The sequence below is a fragment of the Vipera ursinii genome (genome assembly GCF_947247035.1).
Source record: "Vipera ursinii genome assembly, chromosome: 2".
In the NCBI taxonomy this organism is placed as follows: Eukaryota; Metazoa; Chordata; class Lepidosauria; order Squamata; family Viperidae; genus Vipera; species Vipera ursinii.
Genome location: NC_139513.1, coordinates 68,446,139 through 68,464,317, shown reverse-complemented (window position 1 = coordinate 68,464,317; position 18,179 = coordinate 68,446,139). Strand labels below are relative to the sequence as shown.

Below are 18,179 nucleotides of genomic sequence, written 5' to 3'. Positions count from 1 at the left end.
GATTATAGTGATATAAAGTCATCTTCTGCTTATGTGTGGCCTGGATACTTTTCTCCCAGGAATAAAAACAAAAGAACAAGGAAGAATGGACATTACTTCTCATTTTAGTCTTACTAGTCTAGGCATGGACAACTTGTTTATTATTTCTGAGTTCGGAACAGTTGGAATAAATTGGTTGTGTCTTTATATATGTCTGCCCCCATTTGCTGTTTAGATACGCAATGGGATTAAATTTGCAGAGGTATCTAAACACGCTGAAGGCAATTCAGGAAAGGTAGATCTTGAATGTGCATCTGATTTATCTTTCCTCCCTGATTTGGAATGTGACCTTAGAAACCTGACTTCTGGGTACAGATGTCCTTTCTTGGCGCTGGATATAGAATGCCATGGTTGGTTTTGTGGAGGTGGACAACATTATGGAATTCACCAGTTCTTAAATTTTTAAAAACCTTACATTTTAAAATTTTATTGCTTTAGGCTGCTTTGAAAGTTGTATGAGTAGGCACATATAAATAATGCCACCCAATTTTCTAAATAAATTTAGAATGTTGTGAGTTTAGAGCTTACTTGGGAACAAAACATTAAAAAGTGACTGCAGGAGAAATTGGTGAATAGGGAAAACTCTCCTCTATACCTCCTACATAGAGCCTTCATTGACATTACAGGAGAGAAAGGGTGGATTGTAAATGCTTAGTAAGAGTGAATATCACTTTGGGCGACAACATTGTTACCACAAGATTTGGGTTTCAATCAGGCATTTTTATTGATCTGCCACTGTCAGTTCACTTGAAGAACTTTTCCCCATTGAATCATTTGCCCTATTGAGGTAGAGCAGCTAGATCTGGACTACAAACCCAGATAACCATTAGATTATCTACAAAAAGATAGAGAAGGCTCTATTTCTGTGCTGCCATTTGGTAGTCATCTGCATTTTTGCAGCCCAGATTTGGTAGATTTAGAATGAGTCGTTGGGTCTCACTTTTCCTAGATTTTCCGATATTTTCTTGCTTCAGTTATTGTTAAGTCTTGTATTTGGGGTCTTCTTTAAAATAGTTGAATGGGAAATTGCTATTCGTTGAAATGGTAACTGCTAGCTTATCAGTGGTCATAGGACTGCCAGTGACTTGTCAGCTGTTCAATGTGACTTGAATCAGGCTGCCTGAAAGAAGTTTTCTCCCATCAGTTTATGAGATTGTAATGTCTCCTAAAGGTTCTGTTCTAGAATTGCCCTCGGTTTTGAAGTAAAGGGGATAATTATTAGAATGTTCCCACTTTGAAAACAATGTTGTTTTCAATGATTTTGACCTCCTATGAGCAGAACACACCTCAGTCGAAGCTGTTCTTTCCTCTGTACCCTCGGGGTTCTGTATGACTCTAATCCCCCCCCCAAAAACAACAACAACCCCAAACCCAACCGTCTGCTGCTTCAACAGTTGAATCTTTAAAATTTAAAATTTCAAAAGTTAGTGCAATATTGAAAGCAGTTGCAGTTTTTATTCCAAGTGTGCCTTACAGTGTCGGCTACTTTAATGAATAACAGGGAGGTGTGCTTATGGTCAGTATCTCTCTTTTTACATTTTTTTTTGAAACTCTAAAATAATAATAACTCTAGTAATTATAAAGGAGAGAGATTTTTAAGTTGGAACAACCAGTTTTTGAACACTTTCTAGAGAATCCTGTTTAATCCTTTAGGGCTTTCCAGGGAAAATGTTTCCCCCCCCCCACTGTATACTGTGTACTGAGATTTGTTTGTTGAATTTTCGTATGTTTTTAAGTTCTATAGTCTTTCACTAAATTTTTATGGAGGGGAAGCAGAAGCTGCCCAGAAACTGTTATGGAATGGCATAACAAGTGTCAATAATAAATAATAATCAAATTTACTGGGAAACCAAATAGAATTCTGTTGGGTCTGGGCTGCTTCCTGATGAAAGTTCCTATCATTACCAAGTTGTAATTTTTACTTGGAAGATACAATTAAGACTGTACTAGTGATATGGCCAGTATGCCTGTCCTTCATAATAACCTACCATATTCCATTCAGGGGAATCTACAAGTTCTGATTCCTTCAATAAAATGGATGGATCTGTAGCTGGCTGGCAAACTGTACTCAACAAGTAGTCCTCAACGGCACTTCATCCACATGGAGAGAAGTAAGCAGTGGAGTACCACAAGGTTCCGTCTTAGGCCCAGTACTCTTCAATATCTTCATCAATAACCTAGATGAATGGAAGGGGAACTCATCAAATTTAAAGATGACGCCAAACTGGCAGGAGTAGCCAGCACCCCAGAAGACAAATTCAGGATCCAAACAGATCTAGACAATCTTAAACAATGGGTCCTATCCAAAAAAATGAGTTTCAATGTGGAGAAAAGCAAAGTTTTACATTTTGGCAGGAAAAACCAAAGGTACAAGTACAGATTGGGCGAGACCTGGCTTAAAAACAGTCACTGTGAGAGGGACCTTGGAATGCTAGTGGACAATCACTTGACTATGAGCCAGCAGTGTGCAGCAGCCACCAAAAAAGCTAATACAATCCTGGTTTGTATAAACAGAGGCATAGAATCAAGATCACGCAAGGTATTAGTACTGCTTTATAAAACCCTAATAAGATCACACCTGGAATACTGCAGCCAATTTTGGTCACCATATCACAAAAAAGATGTTGAGAGTTTGGAAAAAGTTCAGAAAAGAGCAGCTAAGATGACCAAAGGCCTGGAGACTAAAACATACGAAGAACGGCTGTGGGACTTGGGCTTGGCTTGTCTAAAGAAAAGAAGAAGTAGGGGAGACATGATAGCAGTATTTCAGTATTTTAGGGACTGCCACAAGGCAGAGGGGGCCAGGTTGTTCACCAAAGCACCTGGGGGCAGGACAAGAAACAATGGTTGGAAACTGATCAAAGAGAGAAGCAACCTAGAATTAAGGAGAAACTTCCTGACAGTGAGGACAATTAACCAGTGGAACAGCTTGCCTCCAGAAATCGTGGGCGCTTCATCACTGGAGATTTTTAAGAAGAGACTAGACCAAGGGTTTCAAACTCGCAATGTCACGTGACGTGTTGCGATGTATTGTAATTTTTTTTCCATTGCCAGCAGTGGGGTGAGCATGGTTTCAGCATGACGCATCTGGCCCGTGGGTCGGCAGTTTGACACTCCTGAGAAGGGGGCTGGACTAGAAGTCCTCCAAGGTCCCTTCCAGCTCTATTCAATTCTAAATGATGTAAGCAGCATTGTGCTCCATAATGCAAGCTCCACCCTTTTTGTATATGCATGTGATATCACAATACACAAACAAAACAGGGTGGATGGAGCATGTCTTGTGTTTTGGTACAATACTGCTTTCATTATTTGCTTCCCTGAGCTATTTTTGAATGAGCATACGTGATCTCTTCCCATTCTCCCAGCAAGAGATTCATTTATAGAAAGAGTGCTTCTCTATTAACATTCTTACTGGATCTTTTGCTTACAACAGTGAAAAATTATAGAGCCTTGATGTTCTAATGTAAAATTTGAAATTGTGCGATCAGCCTACCTCAGTAAACTTTTGTGTTTTTTTCCCCAGAAAGCAAATATTGAATCAGAGGATCTTGTGTTATTCTTCAGGTAAGATCAAAATGTTTATTGAAGAAGTGTCTGTCTCAAATTATGAAATTTCTGAAAAAAGAATGAAACGGTGGATAAATCTCAGCTTCAAGAAATAATGTATTATTTTATTTATTTATTACATTTGTTTGCCACCCATCTTGCCACAATTATGCCTGATTGCTTTGAGATTCAATATCATACTGATACCTCTCTTGAGCCTAAGAACTATATAGAGTGATAACTTTATCAAGACATACTTTAAAGATAGGTTCATTCATGGTGTCATCCATCAGTAATAGTTCAGATGTGTGTATTGCTGCCTCATGAATTATTTGGCCTTTGAGTAATGGCTGATTCATTACATGCAGGATTTTTTTTCCAAGACATTTTTCTATATTCATGATTTGTCCAACAATTGTGTGAATCACTCTCAGATAATCATGCCAGTTTTCATGTAGATGTAAAACCCTTGCTACTTGCAAAATATTCTGATAATTTAATTGAAATGGGGAATGATCGTCAAATGTAATGATTGGTTGTTGTTGTTCTTAATTGCGAAGTCATGTCCGACTCATCGTGACCCCATGGACAACGTTCCTCCAGGCCTTCCTGTCCTCTACCATCTTCTGGAATCCATTTAAGCTGATGCCTACTGCTTCAGTGACTCCATCCAGCCACCTCATTCTCTGTTCTCCCCTTCTTCTCTTGCCCGCAAACTTTCCCAACATTAGGCTCTTCTCCAGTGAGTCCTTCCTTCTCATTAGGTGGCCAAAGTATCTTGAGTTTCAACTTCAGGATCTGGCCTTCTAAAGAGTAGTCAGGGTTGATCTCCTCTAGGACTGACCAGTTTGATCGCGTTGCAGTCGGACTCGCAGGAGTCTTTCCAGCACCATAGTTCAAAGGCCTCAATTCTTTGGCGCTCAGCCTTTCTTATGGTCCAACTTTCACAGCCATACATTGCAACTGGGAAGACCATAGCCTTGACTATATGCACTTTTGTTGGCAGGGTGATGTCTCTGCTTTTTAGTGTGCTGTCTAGATTTGCCATAGCTTTCCTCCCCAGGAGCAAGCGTCTTTTGAATTTTTGGCTGCAGTCCCCATCTGTGGTGATCTTGGAGCCCAGGAAAATAAAATCTGTCACTACCTCCATTTCTTCCCCATCTATTTGCCAGGAATTGAGAGGGCCGGATGCCATGATCTTGGCTTTCTTAATGTTGAGTTTCAAGCGAACTTTTGCACTCTCCTCCTTCACCCACATCAAGAGGCTTTTTAGTTCCTCTTCACTTTCTGCCATTAGAGTGGTATCATCTGCATATCTTAGGTTGTTGATATTTCTCCCGGCAATCTTAATTCCAACTTTTGATTCATGTAATGATTGGTAAATGCTCTCAAACAATTTACAGTGAGTTAGGCAATCTGTTAATCTGAAGAAATGAAATCAGTGTTAAGTTTATACATTTTTAGTGCACACACATTTCAGTTGGCATTTGGAATTCTGGGAGACATAAATCAAAAGTAAATCACATTTTTTACCATTTTAGAACCTTTACTTTAGAATTTTGCAAATTAATGTAACTATTTTTTCATTCTGTTTTTAGGAAGATTGCTTTGGAGAGGAAAGTTTGGAGAAAGAAACAGGTATGTTTAATTCTTTTTGAACTCTCACTCCAATTGCTTTTCTGTAGGATTCCACTTATGTGCCCTAAACTATAAACATAACACTTGGAATCTTGCAGGGATAAAAGCAGGTTGAAAAATGCTGTGACTGTCTAGATTGACAATCTTGGTAGGTAAAGAAATGGCACTAATGTTGGGCTCCATACATCTTTTCAATCTAATATGTAGTTTCACTCTTTGAAATTGAAGTTACAAGAGTTGGCATTGCAACGTTCTCTTTTGAATGACGATTCCTATAATCCTGTTAGCAATACTGGCTGGAACTATTGAACTATGAAACATCTGGAGGGCATTGTATTGCCTGTCCCAATAGTACACTAATGGGATACTGAAGCTTAAGGGAGTTCCAACTCCTGATGTAAAATGGGAAGAATAGAGGTGAGCTGAATCAAGAGAGAATTTCATATTTAAAGGCTCAGTGATGGAACAATTAAACAACACTTGATAACTTTATTTATGTTAACAATTAGCTATTCCAAATCAGTATATTAGGAATTATAACAAAGTCTTGATACTTATAAGTAACATTTTTGTTGTTATAGTATTTCTGAGCTTTACCTTGAAGGTTTTGAGAATTAGGAATATATGATACAAATTTTCGGTTCATTAGGAGCCCTGTGTGTGGGGAAGCCGTTTGTGCTCAAATCTACAAGAAAGGCACCACATTTTTGCCTAATATTATTTTGACATTTTGTTTTCAATGGAATATTTCTTTTTCTTGACTGCTTGGCAGTTGAAAAATATAAATGGGTACTATAATACTAATAAATAATTCATTGAAACTGATTTAACTGATCTACAAATAATGGACTTTGGGGGCAGTGGTAAATGTTGTATCTGAAATACTCCTTAGGTAAAGGTTCCCCCGCACATGTGTGCTAGTCGTTTCCAATTCTAGGGGCCGGTGCTCATCTCCGTTTCAAAGCCGAAGAGCCAGCGCTTGTCCGAGGACGTCTCCGTGGTCAGGTGGCCGGCATGACTAGACGCCAAAGGCGCACGGAACGCTGTTACCTTCCCACCGTAGTGGTCCCTATTTTTCTACTTGCATTTTTACGTGCTTTCGAACTGCTAGGTTGGCAGAAGTTGGGACGAGTAACAGGCGCTCACTCTGCTACGCGGCACTTGGGATTCAACGTGCCAAACTGCCGACCATCTGATAGACAAGCTCAGCGTCCTAACCCACTGAGCCACCATGTCCCTTTGAAATACTCCTTATCTAGCTGCTAAAATTATGATAATTTTAATCTTAATTTTCTGGCAGCTAAAGGGATTTGTCATTTGTGTATTGGCATCATTACATAAATAATATAAATTGCTGCAGTGATATGTTGTGAATTTAGCAGACATTTAGGAGTAACTGGGACTATTGCTGTCCCCAAATGTTTGTTAAAATGTTCATATTTTCATAATGTTTCATATTAAAGAACCAGTAATATGTTATATTAATAAAGAGAAGGAAAAAGAAAAAAATGTCTTGGAAAATTATGTTATAAACAGATCAATACCAGAAATGTCAACCATATTATTTCAAAGTTTCTTCCTTGCCCTTGGTCAAATAGACAAAACAAATGAACAGAAAACTTAATTCAGATGTTAATGTTCACAAACAACAAAAAAGCACTGTAATTGCTGTAAATAGAGTACAGATTTCCCTACTATTGTTTAATAATTCTTTTAATTATTTTCTTGCTCAAAAAACCCGACAGTTTTGTCACATCAAAGTAGCAAGACCTTATGAGTTCTGTCTTCTGACCATGATGCTTGTGAGAAGAGTGGAGTCTTAAAGAGTCTTCAGAAAGGCCAGCAGGACTGGTCCAATCTAGTTTTGGACAGGTGGACTAGGGTTCCAAAAGACAGATACTGCGACAGAGAAGGCATCTTCCTGGGGTCCCACTAGATGACATTCTTTAATTGGCAAGACCAGGAAACATATCCTCCCTGCCAGATCAGATGGGTTAAATAAAATGTCTAGAAAGAGGAACTATCTTAGTCCCATTCCATAGAGGGCTTCATAAGCAAAGCAGGATTCATAAAGAATACAGTGAATTGTAGTTAAGGAAAGAAGGAATCCTTTTAACTCTTCTGTTTCGCTGTAAGTCCTAGCATATAGAGAAAAGCAACAAGAATCTGCATTCAGTAATCTTTGGTCTCATCTCTTGTCATCAGTTGATAATCTGAACATTGGATGCATCAGAAGTCATGGCGGACTGGCTTCTAATTGGATTGTTTGTGGCATTGGTGCTGCTTCTGTTGCTGACGATCTTCGGCTTTGCTGTTTATTCGGGACTATTTACTGAAGTAATTGTGAATGCTGGTTTGCCTCCCATTGGCAACATCACTGTGGCGTACAAGTTCCAGGTGGGGCCTTATGGTGACTCTGGAAGGTTTTTTACAGAGAGCTGCAGCGTCTCTCCAAGGCTGTCTTCTATCGCTATCTACTATGACAACCCTCACACGGTAGGTCACTCTTGAGAACTACTTTTTGGTTTGTCAGACCTGAATTCATCATCACATTTAACTGTACATAAAATTGCAGACACATTTTAAGTTTTAAAATTAATCAGATGCATAGAATGTCTAGGCTGAATAGAATGGTTGTTTCGATTGTAAAAATCTGTTTCAGTTCATGATTCAAATATATGTCCATTTTTACTGTTACAAGCACTTTATCCTCACAGTAGCCCCAGGAAGTAAATTAAGATGAGACAATGCCTGGGTGACTCATTAAGTGAAGGAATGGTTGTTGTTCAGTTGTTCAGACATTGTTAGTCAGTTCACTTTCTGCATGAAGAATAATCTACTTGGTCCTACTGCTTGGGATACTATAAGGTAAAGGTAAAAGTTCCCCTGCACATGCGTGCTAGTCGTTTCCAACTCTAGGGGCCGGTGCTCATCTCCGTTTCAAAGCCGAAGAGCCAGCGCTTGTCCGAGGACGTCTCTGTGGTCATGTGGCCGGCATGACTAGACACCAAAGGCGCACGGAACACTGTTACCTTCCCACCATAGTGATCCCTATTTTTCTACTTGCATTTTTACATGCTTTCGAACTGCTAGGTTGGGATGAGTAACAGGTGCTCACTCTGTTACGCGGCACTCAGGATTTGACCCGCCAAACTGCCAACCTTCAGATCGACAAGCTCAGCATCCCAACCCACTGAGCCACCGCGTCCCTTAGGGTACTATAGTATCCTACTATATAGTAAAAAATGACTGACTTAATAATACTGGTAATTTTCAAAAATATGTACTGCCTATTAAAAACCAAAGTGAATGTTAGGGATGAAAGTTTTTGTCTCTAAGGTAAAAGACTCATCTCTTGGGACTTGATTTGGTATATAAATACTAAAATGCATGTTTCTGCTACCATTGTTTCTTGACATCAATTTGTATATCCTTTTTAAAGGAGAAAATGTGTATTTGCTTTAACTATGTGTGATAGGTTCTGTAAAATCTCAGTTAAGATGAGATTGTGACCTACTATTTTGAATATGATTAAGATATCTGTCTGAATTAGCAAAGATTATGTAGATATTTTGGAGCCTCTACAAGTGCTCATTACTGTATAGGAGAGGGAATATTAGATAATAATGAAAGGCTAAGTATGAGATGGTTATCCCAATTTATCGTCCATCAGATTTTTGAATTAGAGGAGAAGCATGACCTTTCCTCCAGAGTGTCTCCCAAATAAATAGAAAACATATCAGCCAGGGAATATTCCAGCATCAACCACAGGGAATAAAAGCTAATAATATGTTATAAATATGGAACTTTAAGAAATGATGTGAGACACATTTGGGAGAAGAGGAAAGAAGCAAAATGGAACAACACTTCTCAGAAAAAAATCCACATATAGCACAATCAATATGTGCAATCTTGGCTGCAAAAACTGTAGCATAATTTTTCTTTCTTTATGAGTATCATAAGACTGAACAAAATCAGATACAATATGGGTAGAAAATTATAAAAGAAATTGGTCAATAAATGAAATACTTTAAAGACTTCCTCAGATCTTTAGAGTCTAATGGACTTTAGTAAACACAAGTATAAATCTGGCACTATTTATAATATTTTTAATGAATAGAAGATGCTGCATTCTGCTTTCAGATTCAAGAATTCAGAGATTCATTTCCAATTAATAGAGCATCTCTAGGAGGTTGCAAGGTAACAAGTTACCTTAAAGAAGTCTGATAATAAATTGCCAGAACAAGTTTGTATTGTTGGATATGTATATAAATATTCAATAATAGTGTATGCATAATAAATGAATCTGTTTTCCCATCTCTGTTTAAACTCATAGTGATTTAACATAAACATTACCTGACATTTGACTTATATATTGCAGACTTGAGTTTCTAAAGAAGTTTTTTAACACTGTGTTTTATTAGTTTCTGGTTATTTTGTCTTTGTATGCATTTGAAAGTTGTATGGGTCATCTGCATTTATAATTGAAGATTCTGTTTATAGTATATTTATTATATTATTTATGGTACTATATTGTGCGGAGAGGAACAACTAATTTGGGCATTGTCAAGAAAAGTTTTTGAGAAGATATTTACGCTTCTCCTTATATGAAGAAAATGAGTGGAAAAGGTTTTAAAAACCTTTAATAAAAAAGGTAGCTTACTTAAGGGATCAGAGATTTCTTCATGTGTGTTCTGTATTTCACTGATTAAACTTGTTGATGTGCTAATTGTGTCATAAACAATAGCAATTAGGCTTCTTATTTTGAAGTGAGGACTCCCAAGGTAGTTTATGAATACTGTTGCATTCCCTTCGTCTTGGGATTGACCTCCTCCCTATTCTCCCAGGTGCCAAGAATTATAATGAATCAGAGTTACTTTTACTGTGGGGTTTATGGATCTTGGTTCGATGTCCATCTTTTTCTTTATGACATGGTTTTCTTGATATTTAATTGAGATTCAGTCTTGAATTGAGATACGGCCAGATTGAACTAGAACTAACTGTGTTCAGCTAGTTGTTTAACCAATGCAGTTAACCAATTAAGCCAGCGCAGTCATAGGCTGTATCAACAAAGGGATAGTGTCAAGAAAACAAGAAGTGATAGCGTTACTCTACACCTGGAATACTGATTCCAATTCTGGTCACCATGATGCAAAAAAGATGGTGAAGCCCTAGAAAGAGTTAGAGAAGAGCAGCGAAGATGATAAGAGATCTAAACTATAGGATGAACTGCTAAGGAAACTAAGTAAGTTTAGCCTAACAAAGAGAAGGCTTAGGGAGACATGATAGACATCTTCCAATACTTGAAGGGCTGCCACAGAGAAGAGGGGGCCAATTTATTCCACAAAGTATCTGAGGGCAGAACAAGAAGCAATGGTTTGAAGTTAGTCAGAGGGAGATCTAATTTGTCAGAAACTTTCTGACAGAACAATTAGTCAATGGAACAGCTGGAATTGTGGGAGCTCCATTGCTGGTGGTTTTCAAGAAAAGATTGGACGACCATTTGTCCAGAATGGTATAAAGACTCCTGTCTTGGGCAGGTGGTTGGATTAGAAGGCCTCTAAGGTCCTTCCATTCCTATGATTCTAACCCTGAAAAAAACAAATCTCTCTCTTATCTTAATTTAATCTTCTGTTTTTAGGGGGTGCTATTTCAGGATAAAAAATATTTTAAAAATCTGCTTAACCATATGCATATCCCTCAAGTTCTTTCTCAATAATGGACATGGTCATCACAGAAGGTATTGTCTTCTGGACTATTGGGCTATTGTCAAAATAATGAAAATTGCTGGTAAAATAGATATGTAGGCTTTCTTGTGGCATAACCACTTAGTATTGCATCACTTCAATCTCTGTAATCTCCTGAGCATTGTAGTGTTGTGCAAACATGCCACTCAGAAATCCTATTTATTAAGTTGGCTTGAATGTTTATGTTGATGTATGGAGCTAAGAGATCGGGCAATTGAGTGGGTAGGTAGAACAGGAGGCAGTAATTAAAGGAATCAGTGCACCTTATCTTAAATCAGAGTAGCATGAAATACAGTTGAAAATCTTTTCAAATATAGTGAAATGTACGTATTCTAAATTTTTGCTAGTTCTCTTATATCGTACCTACAAAAGGGAATTCTTTAGATTTTCAATATTTTCCCAATGTTTTTTAAAAATATATATATCCCGCATTTTAGTTTTATATTGATTTCTTTAATGAACAACCAGGAATCCCGAGTACGGTAGATGGTAGTATAGATATTGAACACATAAATGATTTCTAAAACTGAGTATATCATGATTCCTTTGAGTACAGATTTTATCAGAGTTTATATACTATGGTAAACTATAGTGTGGTTTGTTTGATATTGGCTTAATGCAATATATAAACCCTGTATAAAAATTATAGTTTATTAGTCTTTGTTTATAATAATGATAGCCTTTTGGAGGTGACGGTGGTGATGGCACATTTTATTTGTTTATAGCCCATTTATATAGTTTCTCATATACCCACGGCACTCAGGCAGTAATAATGAAATCCTTAAAAGGAGTGAAGGTTGGTATGGGCAAGGTTGTGTCATTGACTGCAATATTAGTAATCACGTTTTGACAGGGCAGCAAAAATGGTGTTTGGGGCTAGGATCTCAGCTTGCCCCTCCTGGCTTATGGCCTGGAATTTTAGTATCTAGGTATTAGAATAGAATAGAATAGAATAGAATAGAATAGAATAGAATAGAATAGAATAGAATAGAATAGAATAGAATAGAATAATAGAATAGAATAGAATAGAATAGAATAGAATAGAATAGAATAGAATAGAATAGAATAGAATAGAATAGAGCTGGAAGGGACCTTGGAGGTCTTCTAGTCCAGCCCCCTGCTCAAGCAGGAGAACCATCCTGTACCATCTCAGACAGGTGATTGTCTAGTCTCTTCTTAAAACTCTCCAGTGATGGAGGCAAGCTGTTCCACTGGTTGATTGTCCTCACTGTCAGGAAGATTCTCCTTAATTCCAGGTTGCTTCTCTCTTTGATCAGTTTCCAACCGTTGTTTCTCGGCCTTCCCTCTGGTGCTTTGGTGAACAACCTGGCCCCCTCAGCCTTGTGACAGCCCCTCAGATACTGAAATACTGCTATCATGTCTCCCCTATTTCTTCTTTTCTTTAGATTAGCCAAACCCAAGTCCCACAGCCATTCTTTCTATGTTTTAGTCTTGAGGCCTTTGATCATCTTAGTTGCTCTTCTCTGAATTTTTTTTCAAACTCTCAACATCTTTTTTGTGACATGGTGACCAAAATTGGCTGCAGTATTCCAGGTGTGATCTTACTAGGGTTTTATAAAGCAGTACTAATACTTCGTGTGATCTTGATTCTCTGCCTCTGTTTATACAACGCAGGATTGTATTAGCTTTTTTGGCGGCTGCTGCACACTGCTGGCTCATAGTCAAGTGATTGTCCACTAGGACTCCAAAGTCTCTCTCACAGTTGCTGTTTTTAAGCCAGGTCTCGCCCAATCTGTACTTGTACCTTTTTTTAAATCCCATTTATATCCCGCCCTTCTCCGAAGACTCAGGGCGGCTTACAATCTAAAGCACAAATCAATGTGCTTAGCAGTAGCCTTCATTCTATGTATATGCCTGCTTATTAGGGCTTTTGGGCCCCCCCAAGCGGCATTGAAACTCATTTTGTTGAATAGGGCCCATTGTTTAAGTTTGTCTAGATCTTTTTGGATCCTGAATTTGTTTTTTGGGGTGTTGGTTACTCCTGTCAGTTTGGTGTCATCTGCAAATTTGATGAGTTCTCCTTCTATTCCCTCATCTAAATCATTGATGAAGATATTGAAGAGTACTGGGCCTAAGACGGAACCTTGTGGTACTCCACTGCTTGCTTCTCTCCATGTGGATGTAGTGCCATTGAGGACTGTATAACACTTTAACCATTGTTAAAACTTTATGTTGGTGGTATGATAAGATTTCCTGAACCTGAACTAAGATACAAGGAAAGTAGAATTGGTCATAGAATAGTTAGGGATTTAAAATTCATTGGTTTAGTAAAAATAATTTTCTATATTCTATTACTTGGGAGTAAGTCACACTGAATTCAGTGGAGCCTACTTTTAGAAGATATTATCAAATGTCACTACATATTTATTTAAATATTCATATTCACTTTTAAATGGCTGTTTTCTTCTCCAGAATTATAAAGAATATAAATAATTGTACAAAATCTTTGTTAATTAATTAATTAAACAGTTGGCTGTTTATTGTTCTTTCTAAAGAACTGCAACAAACTACAGCAGTGACTTTTGGCAGACACTTTAATGAGAGAATTTTATAGCAAATGCCTTGAAAGCAGATCTGGCATCAAAACCTAGGGTGCTTGGAATCTGCTGGATTCCACCTTTAGGGGCCTCATATGGCATTGTCACTTGCCTGGTGTTTGATGTGCAAGATACCATTTTTGTTGTTCACTTTAAATAACCATCTTCCCTCCTAGCTCAAAGCATTAAGTAAACACTGCAAAAGTGATCTAGAAAAACATGGCTTCGGCATGATGTGTATTACAATGTTTGTCACCTTGAATTGACTCTCTCTCTCTCTTTCTCTCTCTCTCTCTCTCCGTATATGTATATGTATGCAACTATGTAATTTATATTTTACTATACTATATAGTAGGTGGAGTAAAAATATGGTGACTCTTAGCAGCATACAATAATCCAATAAGAGATAGTTAAGAATAAATAGGAACCTGAAATGAAAAAAACTTGTAATAACAACAGAAATGGTGGAGAAAAGAGCAAGGAAGATCAAGAATTGGTCAACACCGAGTGAAGATGAACTGCATAGTTTTGGGTTTAAATACTAGATTTCCAAGCAGTTTGACATCATAGTACAAGAAGGTGAAATTGAAGATTGGTTAGCATCTTGCAAAACCTACCTGATAATGAAAGATCGAACAAAAAAGACAGCACCAGGCAACTATAGACCAATACCTACTTACCAACAGCTTTTAGATTGCTAACTGGCGTGATACAGTCCAACAAGATCTTGTTGAAAACAGGTTCTTTCCACCTGCGCAGCAAAGAAACAACCCAAGAGCAGAGGAACAAAAGATCAACTCCTAATTTACAAGATGATATTGGAAAATTGCAAGAGACAGAAGACCAACTTAAATGTTGTGTGGATTGATTACAAGTAGGCATTCAACTCTCTGCCATATGATTGGACAATCGAACGTCTAGACATAACAGGAGTCATTAGAAACATCAGAAGCTTTGTATAAAGATCATTGGCACAGTAAAAGACATTGTTGCTAGCCATTGGTGATAGACTGTTAAAGGAGACTCACTATCACTAGTACTGTTTGTCATTGCGCTGATTCCTCTGTTAACAATATTGAACAAGTTAGGCCATAGCTGTCAAACGCCAAAAATTTTAGCCAAGCTATCCTACATCCTTGGATAGCTTGGAAAAATATTACCTGTAATAGAATCACTGTTCAACACTGTCCAAATATACAGCCAAGAAATTACAGCGAGGTTTGGACTAGACAAATGTGCCACTCTCACAGTCAACAGGAAAAATAGTGAAAACCGAAGGAATCAAGATGCCCTATGAAAATAACATCAGTAATCTGGATGGAAAAAAAATCACTACAAATATTTGGACATCCTTCAAGCTGACAACGTCAAGCATACAAAAGTCTAGAAGAACGTTAGAGGTGAATACATCACTCCATGGAAGATTTAGCTGCAAACAACAACAAAATGGATGAATACTGTATATCCCACCACTTGATTATAAACTGATACTGGACACGATTTTGGCAATGACAGAGCAAATAAAAGCCAAACTGCAAGAAAAATCTAACAACTTAAAGCCACCAAATCAAATTCTGACCTTAAATGAGGAAATGATAATCCAAAAGCAAATAGAAGTGGAAACTAACACTAAAATAGGAGATTTCAAAGAACAACAAATGCAACCTACAGAGAACCTTAAATTCCAAATTTCAATGTCAACTAGAAAACGTACAACTCAAAAAGCAACAGCACCTGAACAAAGCAATATTAAGAGTGAAGACACTAAAGGCCTTCAAATACACTATATTGAGAATTCAACTAATCAAATGACAACCATAACACCAGCTACTACTTTCTACCTAATCCAGATGGAATTGGAAGAAGAAAAAGACTTGACTGATCTAATGACAACTATATTACATCAATCATCAAAAACTGAATTATTAAAGCAAAACTTCAATGGTTACAAACGGGACACTTTCTTTGCAAAACTGACATTTGGATACTCTCCCTGGATTCAAATAAGGGGTATAGGAAGAAAGGGAGATACATTTGAGAATTTAAAGACGCCAAAAGGGAAGCCTGATTGGCACAAAAGGAAGGCAAGAATTAAATTTAAAAAACTGAACTTGTTTCTTTTTTGGGATTCCTAAAGATAGAGTATAAAAATAACTTTTAATGGATTAAGGGGAATCTCTAAAAAATATAACTGATTTTACATTTAGTTTTTAGATCTGTAAGGGAAAACAAAATTAAGCTTTTAGAATATAATTCTGAACTATATTATAGAATTTGGAATGATATATCAAAAGATAGTATTTTAACGATGTACGGTTAAGACGACTTATAGAATATATTAGTTGTAATGATATAGATAGAAACTCATCTTGTATTTAATTTTTAAAAGAAATTTATTAGAATCGATATATATATCATAGAATTTGGAAAGATATAAGATATTTTGATATAAATGGTGAATTGTTAAGATAATAAATAGATGATATTGGTAAAAAATAAGAATGTTTTGAAATGAACAATGTACGTTTTGTAGACAGGATAATTACTTTTTATTGAAGGAGGGAAATGTGGGTCACCCAAAAGTAAGCTTTCTTTCATTTAGTATAGGCTACTTTAGATTACTTCATTGCAATTAAGTAAAACCTAAATACAGGATATTGATATGTATTAGTGAAAATATATTGAAAATCCTTTTAATTGATTAGGTCATAATTAGAAACATATTAATTTGATTAATTTGAGTATGTCATAACTAAGAGAAGCGGAAAGGGAATTTTTGTTGATGTAACCTGAGCTATGTACAAATAACCTGTTATTTGATATTGTTTACTTTTGATTACCCAACCACCGTATTGCCTCACAAATATTTGAATGTAAATAGTATAAAATTAATAAAACTTATAATAATAATGGAGAAAGCTAGAGAGTTCCAGAAAAACATCTACTTCTGCTTCATTGATTATGCTAAAGCCTTTGATTGTGTGGATCATAACAAACTGTGGCAAGTCCTTAAAGAGATGGGCGTATTTGTCTCTTGAGAAACCTATATGCGGGCCAAGAAGCAACAGTGAGAACTGGACACGGAACCACTGATTGGTTCAAAATTGGGAAAGGAGTCCGGCAAGGCTGTATACTGTCGCCTTGCCTATTTAACTTATATGCAGAGCACATCATGAGAAAGGCAGGGCTAGATGAATCAAAAGTTGGAATTAAGATTGCCGGAAGAAACATCAACAACCTAAGATATGCAGATGATACCACTCTAATGGCAGAAAGTGAAGAGGAACTAAAGAGCCTCTTGTTGCGAGTGAAGAAGGAGAGTGCAAAAGTTCGCTTGAAACTAAACATTAAGAAAACCAAGATCATGGCATCTGGCCCTCTCAATTCCTGGCAAATAGATGGGGAAGAAATGGAGGTAGTGACAGATTTTATTTTCCTGGGCTCCAAGATCACTGCAGATGGGGACTGTAGCCAAGAAATTAAAAGACGCTTGTTCCTGGGGAGGAAAGCCATGGCAAATCTAGACAGCACACTAAAAAGCAGGGACATCACCCTGTCAACAAAAGTGTGTATAGTCAAGGCTATGGTCTTCCCAGTTGCAATGTATGGCAGTGAAAGTTGGACCATAAGAAAGCGCCAAAGAATTGAAGCCTTTGAACTATGGTGCTGGAGAAGACTCCTGCGAGTCCCTTGGACTGCAAGGTGATCAAACCGGTCAGTCCTAGAGGAGATCAACCCTGACTGCTCTTTAGAAGGCCAGATCCTGAAGCTAAAACTCAAATCCTTTGGCCACCTAATGAGAAGGAAGGACTCACTGGAGAAGAGCCTAATGCTGGGAAAGATTGAGGGCACTAGAAGAAGGGGATGACAGAGAATGAGGTGGCTGGATGGAGTCACTGAAGCAGTAGGCGTGAGCTTAAATGGACTCCAGAAGATGGTAGAGGACAGGAAGGCCTGGAGGAACGTTGTCCATGGGGTCGCAATGGGTCGGACACGACTTTGCAACTAACAACAACAACAACAACAACAACAACAACAACAACAACATAATAATAATAATAATAATAATAATAATAATAATAATAATAATAATAATAGAAGTGAATACATCATGAGATTGAAGAAGATCTTAAAATCAAAACTCAGTGGAAAAAAAATCCATCAATGCAATGAATACCTAGGCAATTCCAATCATTAGATACATGCTGGATGGTATGCAAATGTAGTACCCAGTTGCTCTGGAAATCATATTGAAACATCAACCTGCACTATGCTGAGGACACTACAGCCGAAAATGCAAAGGATCTGTGAGGTCTAGTAATGAAGCCCAAGGAGTACATTGACTAATAAAATATAGAGAATACCACACTAATGACAAGAAGTAGAACAACTAGCTTTAGAATCAATAAGATATTGAAATGGTAGACAACTTCTGCCATTTAGATTCAACCATCAACAGAATATGAAGAAGCATATGATAGAGCAGCACTTGATAGACTGGCACTTGATAGAGCAGCCACAAAAGCCTTATAAAAGATATTCAAAAACAGTGATGAGTCTCTAACTGCAAAGATCAGAACTGTGCAGGCCATTGTATTCCCTGTTTCATTTTGTGGAAGTAAAAGCTGCTGAACTTTGAAGAAGTAGAGTG

General features: G+C 37.4%; 1 protein-coding gene across 2 annotated transcripts in view; it reads left to right on the top strand.

The window, feature by feature from the left end:
- The window catches only part of TEX264 (testis expressed 264, ER-phagy receptor), a 174,198-nt gene that overhangs the window by 5,959 nt on the left and 150,060 nt on the right, over positions 1-18,179 (top strand). The window contains exons 2-4 of one of the 2 annotated variants that reach the window (XM_083354975.1): positions 3,563-3,603; positions 5,184-5,223; positions 7,429-7,719. In XM_083354975.1, the coding sequence (XP_083211101.1) occupies positions 7,462-7,719 (258 nt within the window). In that variant the 5' untranslated portion in view covers positions 3,563-3,603; positions 5,184-5,223; positions 7,429-7,461. The remainder of the gene's footprint in view (positions 1-3,562; positions 3,604-5,183; positions 5,224-7,428; positions 7,720-18,179) is intronic. The other variant, XM_083354976.1, reaches the window with a different exon arrangement.